The 17,535-nt window shown below is 48.0% G+C and overlaps 9 protein-coding genes across 9 annotated transcripts; 4 read left to right on the plus strand and 5 right to left on the minus strand.

Moving 5' to 3' along the window:
- The first annotated feature begins 55 nt into the window (after positions 1-55).
- On the plus strand, positions 56-3,587 carry V1513DRAFT_417979 (uncharacterized protein). The gene is made up of 7 exons (XM_066895884.1): positions 56-440; positions 494-557; positions 612-836; positions 891-1,180; positions 1,240-2,847; positions 2,897-3,034; positions 3,092-3,587. The coding sequence occupies exons 1-7, from the start codon at positions 201-203 to the stop codon at positions 3,473-3,475; spliced, it is 2,949 nt and encodes a 982-aa protein (XP_066752217.1). The 5' UTR covers positions 56-200; the 3' UTR covers positions 3,476-3,587.
- V1513DRAFT_449233 (anticodon-binding protein) lies at positions 3,523-4,743 on the minus strand. Its single transcript, XM_066898646.1, has one exon. The coding sequence runs from the start codon at positions 4,699-4,701 to the stop codon at positions 3,772-3,774; it is 930 nt and encodes a 309-aa protein (XP_066752218.1). The 5' UTR covers positions 4,702-4,743; the 3' UTR covers positions 3,523-3,771.
- Positions 4,744-5,189: 446 nt separating this feature from the next.
- Positions 5,190-7,254, plus strand: V1513DRAFT_432850 (uncharacterized protein; the record flags this gene model as incomplete). Its single annotated transcript, XM_066896418.1, has 3 exons — positions 5,190-5,441; positions 5,509-5,739; positions 5,788-7,254. 3 exons carry the CDS (start codon positions 5,190-5,192, stop codon positions 7,252-7,254), a joined length of 1,950 nt encoding a protein of 649 aa, XP_066752219.1.
- Positions 7,255-7,392: 138 nt separating this feature from the next.
- On the minus strand, positions 7,393-8,996 carry V1513DRAFT_480437 (uncharacterized protein; the record flags this gene model as incomplete). The annotated part of the gene is made up of 7 exons (XM_066900332.1): positions 7,393-7,719; positions 7,773-7,823; positions 7,892-7,969; positions 8,024-8,205; positions 8,266-8,399; positions 8,519-8,904; positions 8,936-8,996. The coding sequence occupies 7 exons, from the start codon at positions 8,994-8,996 to the stop codon at positions 7,532-7,534; spliced, it is 1,080 nt and encodes a 359-aa protein (XP_066752220.1). The 3' UTR covers positions 7,393-7,531.
- A 180-nt stretch (positions 8,997-9,176) lies between these two features.
- Positions 9,177-10,878, minus strand: V1513DRAFT_158746 (uncharacterized protein). The gene is made up of 3 exons (XM_066894246.1): positions 10,733-10,878; positions 10,028-10,674; positions 9,177-9,978 (listed from the first exon to the last, which is right to left on the minus strand). The coding sequence occupies exons 1-3, from the start codon at positions 10,758-10,760 to the stop codon at positions 9,379-9,381; spliced, it is 1,275 nt and encodes a 424-aa protein (XP_066752221.1). The 5' UTR covers positions 10,761-10,878; the 3' UTR covers positions 9,177-9,378.
- Positions 10,879-11,211: 333 nt separating this feature from the next.
- On the plus strand, positions 11,212-12,467 carry V1513DRAFT_432853 (uncharacterized protein; the record flags this gene model as incomplete). The annotated part of the gene is made up of 2 exons (XM_066896419.1): positions 11,212-11,392; positions 11,443-12,467. The coding sequence occupies 2 exons, from the start codon at positions 11,212-11,214 to the stop codon at positions 12,465-12,467; spliced, it is 1,206 nt and encodes a 401-aa protein (XP_066752222.1).
- Positions 12,468-13,092: 625 nt separating this feature from the next.
- On the plus strand, positions 13,093-14,969 carry V1513DRAFT_449243 (pyridoxamine 5'-phosphate oxidase-domain-containing protein). Its single transcript, XM_066898647.1, has one exon. The coding sequence runs from the start codon at positions 13,286-13,288 to the stop codon at positions 14,741-14,743; it is 1,458 nt and encodes a 485-aa protein (XP_066752223.1). The 5' UTR covers positions 13,093-13,285; the 3' UTR covers positions 14,744-14,969.
- On the minus strand, positions 14,963-15,633 carry V1513DRAFT_449244 (DASH complex subunit Hsk3 like-domain-containing protein). The gene is made up of 2 exons (XM_066898648.1): positions 15,312-15,633; positions 14,963-15,220 (listed from the first exon to the last, which is right to left on the minus strand). Exons 1-2 carry the CDS (start codon positions 15,524-15,526, stop codon positions 15,121-15,123), a joined length of 315 nt encoding a protein of 104 aa, XP_066752224.1. The 5' UTR covers positions 15,527-15,633; the 3' UTR covers positions 14,963-15,120.
- Positions 15,634-15,939: 306 nt separating this feature from the next.
- On the minus strand, positions 15,940-17,531 carry V1513DRAFT_382614 (uncharacterized protein; the record flags this gene model as incomplete). The annotated part of the gene is made up of 2 exons (XM_066895113.1): positions 15,940-17,133; positions 17,205-17,531. The coding sequence occupies 2 exons, from the start codon at positions 17,529-17,531 to the stop codon at positions 15,940-15,942; spliced, it is 1,521 nt and encodes a 506-aa protein (XP_066752225.1).
- Between the last annotated feature and the right edge of the window lie 4 nt (positions 17,532-17,535).

Here is a 17,535-nt window from a genome sequence, read left to right on the forward strand (position 1 = left end):
GGGAGCGGTGGAAAATAAACGTAAATTGCCATTCTCAGTTCATGCGCAATACAGTCGATTCAGTTTCAGTTCAATAAACGTGAGCCATTGAGGTTGCGAATCCAGATTGGATTGATTTAGTATAGCAGGACTCTTTCTGGCGTCTTCACGCCAATTAGTCCATCTACTTCATAACAACACCGAGGGCAATTTCAAGAACTATGTCGGAAGCAGACAACGGCACGACGCTATCCCAGTCCTACGACAACATCGGCCTTGACTCTGCTGATTTGCAGTACCAGACACAACCTGCATTGGCTAATGTAATTGATATTCCGCTTCGTGATGATCAGGAAGTTGTCACGTTGAATTTGGACACGGACTTGCCTGACGATCCAACTGAGCTTTGTGATCTTTTGGAGAATGAGGAGGCTGGACGACAGTTTTGGCTGGCTATTGGGGTATGTTTGGACATGCTCGTGAGGGAAGAAGTGGGCACTGACAGGTGATGTAGACAGCGTATAGTAGGTTAGAAAAGATCGAGGAGGCGATAGAAGTCATCATGCGTGGTCTCAAAGGTATGTCTATAACGCTTTTTTAGTCCTCTCAATGCCGCCTGACAGTCCGTGTAGCCCAAGTTGTCATCCGTGGATCGGATGCAGAGCGTACGCCATTCCACGCGTGTCTCGCGTGGTTATACCTTAAGCAATCCCGCGAGGCGCCGAGACATTCGTTATCCCAATCCGTCCCTTCATCCAAAGAAAAGACGAAGGATGTATACCAGCAGTTAGCTACCCAGGAGCTCAATACATCAATGAAGATGTTTCCTTCATGGCCTATCAACTTATTAGCTAGAGGTACCTATTCCCTCGTTTTCTAACTGGCAGACTGGTTACTCACGGATCTGTAAGGCGTCTGGACACTTCTTCGATCTACAGCCGCAGAGTCGCTAGACTCAGCGTCGAAATCGTTCGACGAAACTATCAAGCAAGTTGCCGACTCCAATCTCCTGGCATTCCTCGGCAGAGCACGCATCTTATATGCAAAGGGGAACTATAAAGGCGCACTGAAATTATATCAGCAGGTTCTCGTCGCGCGCGCAGATATGCAACCTGATCCTAGAATCGGAATCGGGATGTGCTTTTGGAAGCTCGGGTTTAAGGAGGAGGCTAAACTCGCATGGGAACGGTCATTGGAGCTGGTATGAAGGATTTTGACGATTTATGACGATGGTATATGTGGGAACTAAGTTTGGTACAGGATCCGGAAAGTACGTCCGCTAATGTGTTGATGGGGTTGTACTTCCAAGACAAGGCTTTTCAAAACATCGCGAGTCCCGACTTTGTCAGTTTGTACGGCTCTGCTCTCCAATTCACGCAAAAGGCATACAAAAATAGCAGACAAAGGCTCGCTTTAGCAGGTGTGACGTTGGCAAGTTATTTGTTTTCCAAGAAACAGCAGATGGACACAGTTATTAAGCTTTGCGAAAAAGTCATTGATTACACGGACCTGCCGGCCATTGCGTGCGATGCTTATTTCTGGATGGCGCGAGCGTACCATCATTTGCAAAACTTCGAGCAGGCAATGTCATGCTATCAGAAATCTCGAGCCGCGAAGTCCGATAATGTACTGGCGAAAGTCGGAATGGGCCAGATCCAGATTATTAATAACGATTTAACAGAGGCGAAATTAACGTTTGAAAAAATCATTCAGGAACATCCAAAGTGTGCAGAGGGAATGTTGATGTTGGGTTATTTGTACGCGGCGGATTACACGCAGCAGCGGAATCCTAATAGTATCATTGGTCAGCCGACTGGTGCGGCGGATAAGACAATTGTTAACGAGAAGACAAAGGCGAAGATTTTGTTGGAGCGGTATCTTAAACTCGTCGAGAGCCGACCTGGTATTTCTACTACCGAGATTGACGTCCATATCACTCTCAGTCGGTTATACGAAGACGAGAATATTGATCAGGCAATATCCTCTCTTGAACACGCTATTGAGCGCCAAAAGCAGATCAATGAAGTCGGGTTGGTAAATCCGCGGCTACTCAATAATATGGCTGTCCTGCATTATCACAAGGGCCAATATGACGTAGCACGGACGCTGTTCCAGAGTGCACTCACGCAGATCGCCAGTGCGGGAGAGCAGACCGATGCGCTGGAAAAGAATGAGGCAGAGTCGTTAGTTATTTCGTTGACATACAATCTTGGTCGGTTGGAGGAACAGTCTGGAAATGTCGAGGAGGCAAAAAAGCTATATACTGGTATAGAAGAACGTATGCCCGGGTATATCGATGCGAGACTACGACTATGTTTCCTAGCTTTGAAAGAAAGCGAGGAGGGAGGCGAAGGTAAACCTACTTTAGAACAAGCTGTCGGGAAAATGCAGGAACTCATTGAGACGGATTCCGCTAACCTCGAGGTCCGCGCATTACACGGCTGGTATCTCCACCAACACCAGCGAAAACGACCGCCAGCAAAGAATATCAACGAGGATGTAGAGCAGCGTCACTTTAAACACACGTTGCAGTACTACGACAAGCACGACTTGTATTCGCTTATAGCGATGGGAAATATTTTTCTTACCGCCGCCCGTGAAATGCGGCCGACTAACGAACAGGAGGCCGAGAAACGGAGAAGGATGTACGAGAAGGCTGTCGAGTTTTTTGACAAGGGTTTGCTTCTTGATCCGCATAACTCCTACGCTGCGCAAGGTATTGCGATTGCGCTCGCTGAAGACCGCAAGTTTAATAAGGCTGTTGGCATTTTTGGAAAGATTCGGGAGACCTTGAATGATGTCTCAGCATATATTAATCTTGGCCATTGTCTTACTGAATTGAAGAATTATACGCGGGCTATTGAATGTGTACGTCGTCCTTGATATAAGATGTTCATCGCGGAGGCTAATGGTACAGTACGAGATTGCGTTGAATAGATTCCAAGGCGGTAAGAACGTGCAGACGATGATGTGTCTTGGACGTGTCTGGTTACAGCGTGGAATCGATGAGCTGAGTTTGGATGCGGTAAAGGTCTCACTTGCCTATTCAAAGAAGGTAGGTGTGGTCGTCGCGATCTTGCAGTGCAGGAATATCCCCTGCTAACTTAAACAGGCCCTCGCTCTCTCGCCAAACAACCTGGCTCTAAAATTCAATGTTGCTTTCTGCCAGTTTCAAATAGCAGAAGTTGTGCGCCGCATCCCCGTCAACGACCGCAAAGTTTCAGACATCGAGTCCGCAGCAGTAGGTCTCGAAGACGCGATCGTCGCACTCAATGAAATTGCAGGAGAGAAGCATCCTCCATACCCCCCGGCGGAGATCCAGCAGCGCGCTACAATGGGGCAGAATACTATGCGCCGACAATTGGAGCGGTTACTTGCGCAGCAGAAGGAGTATGAGGAAAAGTCTGAGGCGAAGTTGGAGGCGGCGAGACGGGCACGGGATAACGGTGGCAATGTGAATGCGCATTTATCATCAGTAACTAGTGTAGGTGCTTAAATTTGGGTGGAATTGTACTTTATTATGAAGAGTTTTATTGTATATTAGTTGTATTAAGAGACTGTATATTTCATAGTTTTCATAGTATACACCGAGTTCGTCTTATGTCGCCAATTATTAGACCTTGATCTATAAACGCGGAAACTCTGTTCGGAAGCATGGCTGGAATATGGGATATAATCATAACGAAGCACCTCGTAGTACGCGATGCAATGTATTGACTAAATAATACATCCTTTCAAACTATTGATACCGAAACTCCATGCAATGTCAAATAAACAAACCGTCGTGGATTTTTACAGATAAAATTTTCTCTTCTCCTTGTCCATTTCTGGACGATGCTCCCATTCCATTTCCTCTGCGATTCCTCGTCGGACGAGCCGCAATTTGAGAGTAAATTGTGGGCCAAGTTCTTGTAAACCCACTCTCTCGGTTTCCTTAAACAGATATCGATGACGTCGGAAGAATATGAAGTCGCGCTGGTTGTGCAGTGTGACCACTTGCCTACCGACGAATTCTGGAGTCTGAGGGAAGAGCGACTGGAAAAGTCTCCCAACGGTCATACCGAGCCTTGTGGAGAAACTGTTGAGGATAAGCTCTGGAATGTGGGACGTCGCACGACCGTGACCCGATATCTGTTTCGGCATTCTGAGCGACGTGAGAGAGAAGAACATTGTCGGTCCGTCTGGTAGGTGGACAAAGGTAAGTCCGTTGACAACTTTCTTGTCTTCGCTGATGACGACGAGGTCGGTGTAATCTCGATTGATGCAAAACTGGGCAATCTCCTTCATGGTGAACTTTTGGCCCCTCTTGACGAATTCCGATCCTGGAATTATGTTTATCAATTGATCAGAAAATTCATACGCCTGCGCCCTGGCAAACTTGGACGTCGTGATGAGAACCTTCGGGGCTCGTTTGTTCTTGAAATACTCTTCAAACTCATCCTCGCCCTCGATAGTCGCATCCACAGTCTCGTCGTATATCCGCGTATTTTCGATCGTAGTGGGAATATTGTTCGCTAGCCTCTCTTCTTTCAACTGCGGATCTGCCTGTTCCCTCTTGAGAAGCTCCTTACGACTTTTGTGTTTGTTGACATTATGAGCTTTCCTCGCGGCATAGAGCAGGTTTTCGCGCTTGATCTTGTTCTTGACATTATTGAGAGCGCCTTTTGAGACGGGCGCAGTCGGCACGCTCTTCTTCTTTCCTTTAGTTTTCCTTGACGGCATTGATGGGCTATCCTCAGTATTGAGAATTACGAGGACTTACTGGGAGAAAAATAAAATCTTCAGATGAGGGCCGAGTCTGACGAGATTTTTTGGCGCCAGTTGCCCCACGAATAAGTGCCACAAGCCCAACGTTTTTGTCTGCAGTATGCGCCCCACAACAAGCGCCATAACCTGCACCCCTCGAACAACTTACTCCGCGACCAAGAAAAAAAATTGTGGGTTTTTATTACTCAGTCGGACCTGCTCATATACAAGGGCCCTGAACAGAAAAGGCCACTCCGTTCCAGCGTATGAACGTACGCCTGCAACTTGCCTTCTTATCTCCCCAGTTTCCCAGCATCAGACTACTCGCCACCTGTTCTCGACGTATCCGTTATTCCAGAACTGCTCCTTCCGGTGTCCAGCTACAATCAGCAAGCCGACTTGCCTCGACTACCTCACCCTGCAAAGTAGTTCGGATCAGCTCCTCCAAACCAGCAACATCCGCAATGTCTGTCCCCACAATCGACCGCGACTATCTCGACGGTCTCCTCAAGCGACGGTTCTTTTTTGCGCCCGCCTTCGACATCTACGGCGGCGTTTCCGGTCTCTACGACTACGGCCCGCCAGGCTGTGCGCTCCAGGCTAACGTCATCGATGTCTGGCGCAAGCACTTTGTTCTCGAGGAGGACATGCTCGAAGTCGACTGCACCATGCTTACTCCTTACGAAGTCCTCAAGACGTCCGGCCACGTCGACAAGGTATGTATTGATCCGCCTTCAATTCGTCGATTGGTGAATACATGACTCATACTAATGGCTGCCGCAGTTTGCAGATTGGATGTGCCGTGACCCCGCTACGGGTGAGATTTTTCGTGTAGATCATTTGGTCGAGGAAGTTCTTGAGAGTAGACTCAAGGGCAACAAAGAAGCGCGTGGCGAGACTGCTGAGCCGATCGCCGGTGCTGAAGAGAAGAAACGAAAGAAGAAAGTCAAGGAGATTAAGGCCGTCAAGCTCGACGACGCCGTTGTGGCCGAGTACGAAGCGGTTCTCGCTAAGGTGAGATCAGTCTCTACGTGTATTGGAGTCGTGTCTAATATAATGCAGATCGACGGCTATTCTGGCCCGGAACTCGGTGGGCTCATGCAGAAGTACAACATCGTCAACCCGGCTACTGGCGGTCCTCTGTCCGAGCCACTCGAGTTCAATCTCATGTTCGAGACTGCCATTGGCCCATCTGGTCACTTGAAGGGGTACCTACGTCCTGAGACAGCCCAGGGTCAGTTCCTCAACTTCAACAAGCTTCTCGAAAGCAATAACACAAAGATGCCTTTTGCCAGTGCCTCTATCGGCAAGTCCTTTCGTAACGAAATCTCCCCACGATCTGGTCTTTTGCGGGTTCGGGAATTCTTGATGGCCGAGATCGAACACTTCGTCGACCCACACGACAAATCTCACCCCCGATTCCCTGACGTTGCTGATACCAAGCTAAGACTTCTTTCTAAGGGCACGCAGCAAGAGGGCCGGACAGAGGTCACGGAGATCACGATCGGTGAGGCCGTCCAGACTGGCTTAGTTGACAACGAGACGCTTGGTTATTTCCTTGCGCGTATTTACATGTTCCTTATCAAGGTTGGCGTTGACCACCACCGTCTGCGTTTCCGTCAGCACATGTCTAATGAGATGGCCCATTACGCTGCCGACTGCTGGGACGCTGAGTTGCAAACTTCGTACGGCTGGATTGAGTGTGTTGGCTGTGCTGACAGATCAGCGTATGATTTGACGGTGCACTCGAACCGCACGAACGAGAAGTTAGTTGTTCGACAAACATTGGCTGAGCCATTAACTGTCGAGGCTTTCGAGGTTGAGCTTGACAAGAAAAAGTTCGGTCCAAAGTTCAAGAAGGACGGTAAGAAGATCGAACAGTTTCTGACCTCCCGGACGCAGTGCGAGCTTGAAGACCTTGCGAATGAGCTTTCTGATAAGTTGAAGATCATCGTCGATGTCGAGGGCGTCGGGGCGTCGGTTGAGATTGAGAAGGATATTATCTCGATTGAGAAGAAGACGCGACAAGAGTACGTTCGCGAGTACACTCCGAATGTTATAGAACCCTCTTTCGGTATCGGTCGTATATTGTACTCATTGATCGAGCACAACTTCTGGATCCGTCCGGAGAGCGACCAGCGTGCCGTGCTTTCCTTCCCGCCTGTCATTGCACCCACCAAAGTCCTCCTTGTGCCGCTCTCCAACAACGAGGCATTCGAACCTATGATCAACGAGCTTTCTAGGCTTCTCCGTCGTGCGGGAATTCCAGCCAAGGTCGACGACAGCTCCGCTACCATCGGCCGACGATATGCACGTAACGACGAGCTGGGCACTCCTTTCGGCGTCACGGTCGATTTTCAGTCTGTTCAAGACCGCACGGTCACACTCCGTGAACGCGACTCGACGAAGCAGGTCCGTGGCACCGTCGAGGAGGTCATTGATGCCGTTCGGCGTATGGTTGGCCAAGATGCCGTTTCATGGCAAGAAGGCACGAAGGGTCTTGCATCCTTTGATGCTGCTTCGGAGTAGATGATATGCTGGAAATAGAAGATAGAATAACTATTATTGTTATTTATATTGTTTGTTTTTAAAGGATAGCGTTTGTAGTTCTACAATACTTGTACTTGGTATTGATTGTTTTGGGTACACGCATAGATTGCTACCTTGTAAATTATATCGGGTTAAATTATATCAATTCTCTGATGCTAAACATATGTTCAATAATATACCAAAAATATAAAAGTCTATACACAAAAGAATTAACTCTATTCGTTCATGATGCACATATTCTGGCTGTGCAGAAAATCTACAACTTTCTGTGCATGATCAACGCGGAAGCCTGGTGGCTTGGGAACACCAATGTGTCCGCAATCACGACATTCTCGCGACGTGACACTGCGAAGACAATCACTTCAGCGATATCCTCGGCTATGAGGGGCTCGACACCGTTGTAAACGGCATCGGCTTTGCTCTTGTCACCACGGAAACGGACGACTAATACGAACGTCAGTAAGTGATGACGAGCGCGAGAGAGGTGGATCACGTACCGGAGAACTCAGTCTCGACCTGGCCGGGGTCAACCTCGATGACACGAATGCCTGCTTGAATGTTAATTCTCGCGCTTGTCGAAGTACCTTAATGCTGGGCCAGTTGAGAAATAACATACGGGTAGCGATCAATTCCTTTCTCAATGTCTCAGTGAACGACTTGACGGCGGCCTTGGTAGCGCAGTAAATAGCACCACCTATCTCAAGTTAGCAAACTATGTCGAAGCCGGACTCTTAGCGATTAATTCTACCCGGGTACGGCTCACGACCTGCAATAGAGCCAATGTTAACGATATCGCCCTTGCCCTTCTCCTTGAATAAGGGCAACAACTTCTGTGTGAGTGCAATCAGACCGAAAACGTTGGTCTGGAACATGATATCGATATCGGACTGAGCGATACCTCCGACCTGGTCGACACCGTGGACCATACCACTGTATTTGTCGTAAGCAAGGGAAGCTCAGAATTCACTGGGAATTGCGGAAAAGACTCACGCGTTGTTGACGAGAACGTCGATGTCCTTGGCTTCGGCGGGCAAGTTTTCGACGAAAGCATCAATAGCGGGCAGCTTGCTTACGTCGAGAGCGACAGGGATCACCTTCGACTTGGGATATGCCTTCTCAATTTCCTACTTGTGATAAAAAAATTGCCGAGCAAGCTCGGCAGAAGTCCAGTTGTAAGCCGGTGTTCTCATAGGTCAATTGCATCCGATTGGTAATAATTGACATAAACTAAACTTTGGCATACCTCCTTAATGGAGACAAGAGCAGCCTCACGTCGCGCAGCGAGGATCAACTTAATATCGCCGCCGCTCGCATTGGCGAATTCGAAGGCGGTTGCACGGCCGATGCCGGAGGAAGCACCAGTGATGAGGATGGTCTTGCCCGCGAGTCTGGAGGCAGCGGAAGTTCCGAATGACATTATCGTTCTGCGAAAGGTACGTGTGGGCGAGGAAATATGTGGGGATTGGTGACAACGTCCAGTGGTGAGAAGCGAATTGAGTGTGGCAGTATGAGAATGTTGTGGTCTTTGGTGTGGGATGGTGGACAATGGCGAGGGAGGGACAATCGTGGAGAAATGGTTCAGAAATCGAAGAAAGTCAGCCCTTGGGCCCGGTGCCGTGATAAGCGTCCCTCCGGCCGATCTGTTCCGCAGCAACTGGACGCCTATTTTTGATAGAAAGAATGGGCTCGAAGACGGCATCAGACGGCTTGTAGGATGGCATTACATGAATATGTGCAAGCTGATTTTCCTAGCTGATCGATCCCTCTTTCTTTTGGAGTGGTGCTGTACGCAAACGTAGGTCGGACCCTGCAGTTACCAACATAATTTTAGTCCGATAAAACCGGGCCGCACAAAACCAAAACCGATTGATAACTGCAATTCGCACAAAACCTTCTTGGTCGCACTTTGTCTACATACTACTGAATTTTAACGGAACACATGTCTACGCTTAAGTTAGCTGATAGCAAAATTTTAGCACAAAACCATCAATATCCTAGTAAGGTGCACTATCGTTTACCATTGATCCACCAAAACCAACACCAGAACATAAAAACTCACTACAATTCGAACTTGAAACGTTTCAGATCTACGACCCAATTATCTTAGCCATCGTATGCTACACTGTTTGAAGTAGCCGGATTATGCTGGAGCTGGGGATTTGAACTCGCAGTAGTGGGTGGCCCTTCCCACAGAGCATCCTCATCGTCGTCCGCAAAAGGATCTGCCAATACTTGCTGTCTCTGATCGGCATTAGTATTGACAGGCTCGCTCCGATGAACATCGTCATGCACTTCGGCCTCTTCGACAGAACTGCTCTCCCTACTCCCGGTACGGCTGCCGGTGTGTTCGCTTCGATACTCTCGGGATTCAGATGACAATCCTGCTTCAGCGACATTTTCATATTCATTCGTCGTCGCTTCTTCCTTCGACTCTTTACTCCGTTGTGCTAAATCAACCGGCTGGTCTGATGTCTGTGTTGGATCCAACTCAGTATTATGTGATTCCTCGTAATATTGCCTCGGCGGGCTCACAAGTGATGACGCACGGTCGAGCGCTGCCTTGTGTGCCTCTAACGCAGTGCCAATCGTGTCGTTGGCAGAAATTAGCGTCATAATCGTGGACTCGTCTAGTGGAGGAACAGAGTCCCGAGAGAGATATGACTGGATTTTAGTAGACAGCTGGACGCATCTTTCGTAAAATTCCTGTTTGGTATTAGATAAGTATTGAAGTTCATGACTGTCTGCTTCTCACCATAACCAATGGACTCCCGGAGATCTCAACTGGTGGCGTCGTACTGACAACTTGCCGTAGTAACGAGGCCGAAGTCTTCCCTTCCTCGACGACGTCGTCCAACTTCTCCTGCGACACGGGTTCATGTCGCGATGGACTGTTTTTGTATGATCCGGATCCGCCGGCAACGTATTTCGAATAGACTTTATTAAGCGCCGCAAGTTCCGTGGTGCTCGGTTTCTCAAACGCAAAATGCTCCAAAGTCGTCGCCAATAATTCTCGTACCGACGGATCTCGGCTGCGTTTCAAAACGTCTTTTACGACGGGTGCCAACTTGTCGTCCTCGCTAATCTGATTCAAAATAGTCTGCGAATTCGCGTCCACCAAAATCCGTAATACCATGATTGCGTTATACTGCGACGCCGTGCTCGATGCATGTTTAGGGTCAAGTCGTTTTCGAACCGCTTTGATTGCTCCTTTGGCGGCGAGAGGAGTTGCTTGGGCGCATTCGACTATGACGGGGAGTTGAGCAAGATCGTCTGTTTGCGCTCCTGCAGCCTTAGACCCCGATGATATCGAGGAGGAGAAGATATTTTTGCCGAATTTGAATTGGAATTTCTCGTCGCAGAAGGAGGCGATAGCCGAGACAACCTGTACATGGGGTTCCTCTGCGAGTGATGAGCTAACATTCACCTATCACCCGTCCTTGTATGTAAAAACACCTACCTTTCGAAGATCCTTTGAATACCTTCATCGTTACAGGCGAGCAGGCTGTCCTTTCCAAAGAATCCGAAGCCCGCAAGACCACGAATGAATCAAACGCGTTGCGAAGCACCGAGTGCAGAAACACGAACTATTGATAGTGATGGCACATGTCGCGGTCGTCCATAAGGCGTCATGTTGAGCCTCAGGAACGCGCGGCCCCCGGCCCATTATGCCCAAATGTTAGTTACACTTATGGTGGTAAAAAGATATGCAATCTGCACAAGCCCCTGAATTCGTCATGACAGCTTTCTACAGTCTAAGGGTCCAGTACCCGCATGCCGCGAACATTTTCTTCAATTCTTTAGCAGAGCTAGGATATTTCAACGATGGCGACTAACACAGTATTAAGACGATGTTACAGAGCACACAACTCACTTAGGTGCCATGTCGGAAGGAGATGGTACGCCACATCGTCTGAGGGCAGTACGTGCAAGTACGAGATGGGTACGATCTTGCAACCATCTGCTGTCGCAACGATTGAGCCGTTTTCGATAACGAAGGCAATTGTGAAGAATGGACCAGATTTGCTAATACGGCAACCGCAGTTTGCGCCTGCGAGTCTATTGTTGATTGTGACGCCACAGTATGCAAATGAGTTGTATTCTGCCGTCGCGGAGGAGTGTATGTACTTGTTCACTGATTTCATTTCGACCAAAGCTGACAATGTCCAGCAAACTCTTTCTCGGTCTACGGAGCAGTAGTGGATGTAGTGCCACCAGGAGGCAAACGCGACGGTATATCATACCTTTGGACGTCGCAACCTATAACGCTCAACCACTCCAACAGCACCCCACTCTCCCTTGCACGCTCACAAGACACTCGCGCTCAGCACCACAACGACGGCCGCGTCGATCCCGCAGCCCGAGGTCGGTACGTTTCCAAAGGCGGCCAACAATGGGTGCTTAACAAGCTATACCTGTCTCTCGCGTTTAACGAAGGCGGAAAGGTCGTACGTATCCAGAGCGCCAACACGATTTTCGAAACTGGCGTCGAAGGCATATTAGCTGCTCGGGAAGCAGGCGCAGTGGAGCCAGAGTTGTATGGTACTATGGAGCTTAATATCCCGCTGAACATTTCGTTTGAAGAGCCGGAACGGACGCCTGCGTTGGAGGTTCTGGAAAATAAGAGCGTGCTGGAAGGAGAGCCTTCGACAATGTACGTTACCTCCAAGAAGGACAATATTATCAAGACAATCAATGGACGTGCAGCATCCTCGTTTCTGGAAGCATCTCTTGCCGCCTCACTATTCCTTGAAGCTCCGCCACCTATGGACACGCCTTTCAGATCCAAGGATGCAGAAAACCAGAAGAATAGAAGTGTTTATGCCGTACTCGATGACAAGACACGATATAAAGTCATTGCAGGCGGCGGTGGATGGGGTGCACGTGCAGGCATGTTGGTTCTCGATCCTGAAGCCGAGATACGCGAAGGCGCGAAGATCCAATTTTTGGTGTCCACGAATAGAGCGAAAGACGAACTTGACTCGGAATTCGATTTCGGCAATGATCAAAAAGGAAAAATATGCTTTGAGTGTTGTGCTCCTGTGCAACTTTTGGAGGAACTAAAGCAAGAGTCAGGAATGTCGACAGAAATTGCTCTTGAGGACATCTTTGGTGCTGGTAGTGAAAATCAATTCTTTGTCGGACGTAGGAAGTTTGATGTGCATGGAGAGTCCTGTGTCGCTTCGGTTGAATAGAGAAACTGCAGGCATTTACTGTAATTTAAACAAGATTATTGTTAAAATAGCAAATTATCAATACCCAAAGCAGTTTTTATCAAAAACCGTAATGTATTAGTACCTAGTACTCATTCACAAGTAAGGCTACAATGATAGAAGTTGCTGGTTAGATTCCTACAAGCTACCGAATAGTACTGTATACATGAATAATTATTCTGGACAAGCGAAATACATACATAGCAATTCAGGATGTAAATAAACAGGATCTTCCATGAACCAACCGAGGAACTTACTCCGTATAAATGTTATTAATAGAGCATGTCAGTCATGAATGCTACGGGACTACGACGGCGACCGGGTGAGATCTGCTTCGTAACAAGGACATCAGCCCGCACTGCAGGCTACTTTTTGCAGCCATTACTGGAGTCAGGCTGCATGCTGCAACAGAGCAAAATATAATAATCAATTTCCAAGCCCAAATAGCTTATGTCCGAACGTATCCTGTGGCGGTGCGCGCTAATGCGCACTAATGCAAGGTGTCTGCAATGGCAGATCTCCCGAGAGGCACGAGCCATTCTCTAACTTATTTTTATAACGGGCATTGCCGCAATTGCCGCGCTCTCGTGGCGGTGCAACTGCATCTAGCCAGCAAGTTTGCCTCAACGCGTCATCATCTTCTGTGGCTTGGGCGGATTTAGCATGTCCTCGTCCATCACGCAACCGTTTTAGTAGTTGTAGCTCACTGCCCTTAAGAAGGAGCCGCTGCCCGTTCCGATGTTTATTGCTTCTTGTTCTTCACCGCAACAAATCTCCTTGCGCTCTCCCATTCGCTCGCAATGCACATTTCTGCTGCGCTCTATCTCACAGGAGCACTGCTTCTCAACGCAGCGGCGGCGCATCCGATGCCGGGCCGAATGTTCGTGAACCTGCCGGTTGTGTCAGTTTCTGACGTCATCACAGATTCGGCCACTGATCCTTCTGTGGAAGAGGCTGCGGTCAAAGCACGCCGCCTGGTTCGCGATCAGTCCATTGGCGATCTCAACACTATCTACCAGCACGGCCGCCTTAAGGGATCACCAATTGGTCTTCCTGAATATTACGCCGACTGTGACAAGAACGGATCCCTTACTCTGCTCCTCCTCGGAGTCGGTGTCAACTACGACAACTGGCAGGCAGGCTCTCCAGTCTCGTTCTCCATTAAATATACCCCTACTTTCATTCCACCCATTTCACCTGCAACTGAACCTCGTGTTTCGCTCCAAGGTTCAATAACGTATATTCCTGAAGATGACGACGCCGTCATCAATAAAGCGAAGTTTTGCTTCTTGCGTCGTCACCCCGACGCGAAGCTCTGGCTGCCTGGTAATGGGTTCCACAACTCTTCGTTCGCAAGATTCGATGTCGAATCTGTCTATTGGATTGGAGGTTTCGGCCACAAGGCGTATATCGGCGACATTCCGGTTGATTTGTACCATAACGTGACTCTCAACCATCCTCGTTTGAACATCCCGGTCTCACCACCCAAACATGGTGACGATGATAACGATGGGAAGCGCAAATCATGGTTCGGCCGACTACAGCTACCCTTCGGAAGTCGTCGTCAAGACGAGAAGGTCGGTGACTATGATGCTGACGATAAGCTGCCTCACCGCCTCCAACCTCGACCTCACCACATGGTTCGGCCACGACCTTGCGGACGGCCACAACCACCCTATAGTCCAGTTCGTCTACCAAGAGTACCGGTTGCGCATGGATATTATGCGCCACCACGACGTCTCTGCTGCCAGCAACGCAGACCTCTGTCTGAAAGCGAGGATGATTTTGACGATCCGGGATTGGAGTTTTATGGCTCTGGCCGCTATGAAGATTACGCTCGCGCGATTTGGAGACGACCACCACCGTCTGAAGAGGGACGACCACCGTTCCATGGATTGGTTGTATATTCAGATTTAGAACCGGTCGAAGGACCGATCGAGGAGCCGGAGACTTTTGTCAATTGCGGTCCACGTTTTCGGGAAGCATTAGCGGCATACCAGGCCTGCATTAACGACGCACACATGGAGCTGTTGAGCATTCGTAATGGCGAGGACGCAGCTATAAACATGCATGACAAACTCGCGCGCTGCCAGCTATTAAGGCCTACGAAGTGCTCTGGCAAGCAACATTACAATGTTGAACCTGGAGTAGTGCAAAAGAACGTATATGATGGTATCGAGAGGTTGGAGTTCGTGTCGGATCCCGAGCCGGAGAAGTCGTCTTGGTACGAGTACATTCGCGGCATGTTCTATCGTTAGAATAAATGGCTGGAGAAAATTGTTTTATAATGAATGCGTATCATTGCGATCTTTTTCATACTAGCTTTTAGTGAGAATCTGTAATAGGGATTGGGTATTGTTTCTAAATTTGAATTTGACCGACGATGTATCTGAAGTTGTCGTGTATCCATTCGTATGACAGTGTGAATCGCGATTTGGTAGTCAATAGTATTGATTGGGAATTTAAGAGGTAATAATATTGGATTCAATTTTCTAAGTTATTGTATAGCTATATATTAGTACCAAACCGACGCCTAAACTTGTGCAGCCCATAATTTTCCCGAATTTGAAATTTTTCTCGTTTTGGCCCAATAAATGCCATTCCCGTCAGTATTGAGAACTCCCGAATAAAACCATCACCGCGACAAATCAGCACCTCCGGCCTCCTGATCCTGTTTGGCAGGGCTTCTCTCCAACAACGCGTCTCGTTCAAAAACCCTTCCGGCGGCCAAAAATCTGTCAAAACCTTAGCCAACCCGTCTCAAGTTCGCATATACTTTCTCCAAAGACGAGCGTGAAACGAAAAAAAAAAAAAATTTCAACTTACAGTGACCCATGCAGCCCACCCAGCCGCTTAATATACTCCGCCTGAACGGCTGTAACCCTTAGTAAACTCTCCATGTCACTTAAGTTCGCCTGCAACTGCGCCAGTTGGGAATGCAAGTGCGACATTTGTCTGGGCTTGATCGTCGATGGCTCAGTCGAGAGGCGCGAGTGGAAATTCGACGATTGAGGTGGTTGATATTGTCGATTCATGCTCATTTTGTCATGCAGCTTTTGTGTGGCAAAATCAGAACAATTAAGTGATTAAGATAAGAAAATGGGTTGGTTTGTAGTGCGATGTGGCCCTTTTTTTGAACCGATATATCTCGCGACGAATTCCGCGCGTGGATTGTTTGTTTTGAATTATTTGGGGTAAGGGTTAAACGGTCGAATGCTCTGACGACGCGTTGCTTCTCCCGTGAAGGTTTTGTCCACTTCGTTCGACGCGATTACATTTATGAGGCTCTTGTACCGACTATTGGGCTGCGGACGATGGTGACAAAAGTGCAACGAGCTCGAATTATCATATCGTGCCTAATTATCATAAGGGTAACTAAAAAATATGTAGTCTCTAAACAGTCTACCAGTCCCAGGAACTTTTTATCCCGCCGTCAAACAGCACCCACCCACCATCACGACAGGACATTACTCGACGTCTCCATTACCTCGTCATCATCATCATCATCATCATCAACGCCATTATCGTCATCATAATCTTGCCGTTCATGAACCGCATTTGTAAATCTCCCTTTATGCGCCGCGATAAAATCCGGTCTAATCTTGGCCAAATTGACAAAAACATTCTGAAGCATGATATCGACATCCTGAACACTCACGTACATGCTTCTCACATTCAAATATTTTCCAATGAATTCCATCCCACTGCACAACAGCTCGACCAACATGCCAGTACTCTCCTCATCTTCCAACATGTGTTTCACGAAAAGATGCTCGTCAGAGACCAATTTCGTCCATAACACAACAAAGAGAATGCATTCTGTTGGTCGAATAAAGTGGAAGCAGTCTGCCAGATATATATACATGCCTCTCTTGGCCTCGCAATCAAGTTCAGTAGAATCGTGTAAAAGCAGCAAAGTGTGCATGAAAAAGTAGTAATAGGGTCTGCCGTCAAACTTGTCATTGACGTCGCCATTTACTTCGCTGGTCTGACAAACGTGCATTACAAAGGCCAACAAATTTGCGAATATGTGGTTGACTATACACAAGCGACTACCGATATCACCTAACTCCGAAAATTCGTAAGCTCTGATGACTAGAGTCGCAAGCCCACAGACAGCTTTGTATCCTTTTTGACGGATAGATTCTGAAGCAAGCTCATTGCCGTCACAACATAACTGGAGACAGTATCCCAGTGCTGACCTAAAAAATGTATCCAAGTTGCGTGTCTCATCAAACATTCCTCGCAGAATCAATGTTCTCAGAAAATCAGTTTCCTGAACTTTACTTCTCGGCTCCATAGCAATTAGCTCAGTCCATACTTCGAATACTGAACGCATAACATCATCTTCACTAGCTGCATTCTGTTGAGTACTGTTCAATTGCGAAGATATCGCAATTAGTGAGTGGGGAATGTGATCCGTGGGCGCTGTACAAACTCGACGCAACATATCCAATGTAGTAGTGAAGTCTTCCAATTTAGCCACACGTGGGTATCCAGCAATCAGGTCGCATACCAACGTTGCCACAGATGTGATAGACTGCGTCGTGTTAAATTTGTCTACTCGAGACGATATGAGAGAGTCCAATCTGCTGACAGGTATAACTTTGTTCTGCAGCATGGCTCGAACAACGTGCTGGTTGGAGCTCTAGTATGCTAGTGCGTTAGTATTCACTCACAGCCACTAATTTCTGCGCTTTTGCATCCTCCCCATCTTACCAATTCCCATCCCCAGAAATTACGAGATAACCACGACCCGACGTGCTGTTCAGAGTCGGGTGACCAGAGATACAACTGCGCCAACAATTTGCACATTGTCTCTCGTGACTGTGCCGTATTAGCGTCTTTCACAAGCTTACATATCGTATATTCCACTAGCTGTGCTGACATAGGTGACATTGTCTTAGCCAGCTTGCCTGAGAAACGTTTGACGTATTTTGCAATTTTCACTGACAGTAGATCATGCGGTCGAGTTGAGTGACAAACCCGATACAGTATCTTATCAATCGCGTCCCGCATCTGGCAGAAGTCAGTAACAGTAACCATTTTA

This window comes from Lipomyces chichibuensis (genome assembly GCF_038497645.1).
Source record: "Lipomyces chichibuensis strain CBS 12929 unplaced genomic scaffold V1513scaffold_29, whole genome shotgun sequence".
Lineage (NCBI taxonomy): Eukaryota > Fungi > Ascomycota > Lipomycetes > Lipomycetales > Lipomycetaceae > Lipomyces > Lipomyces chichibuensis.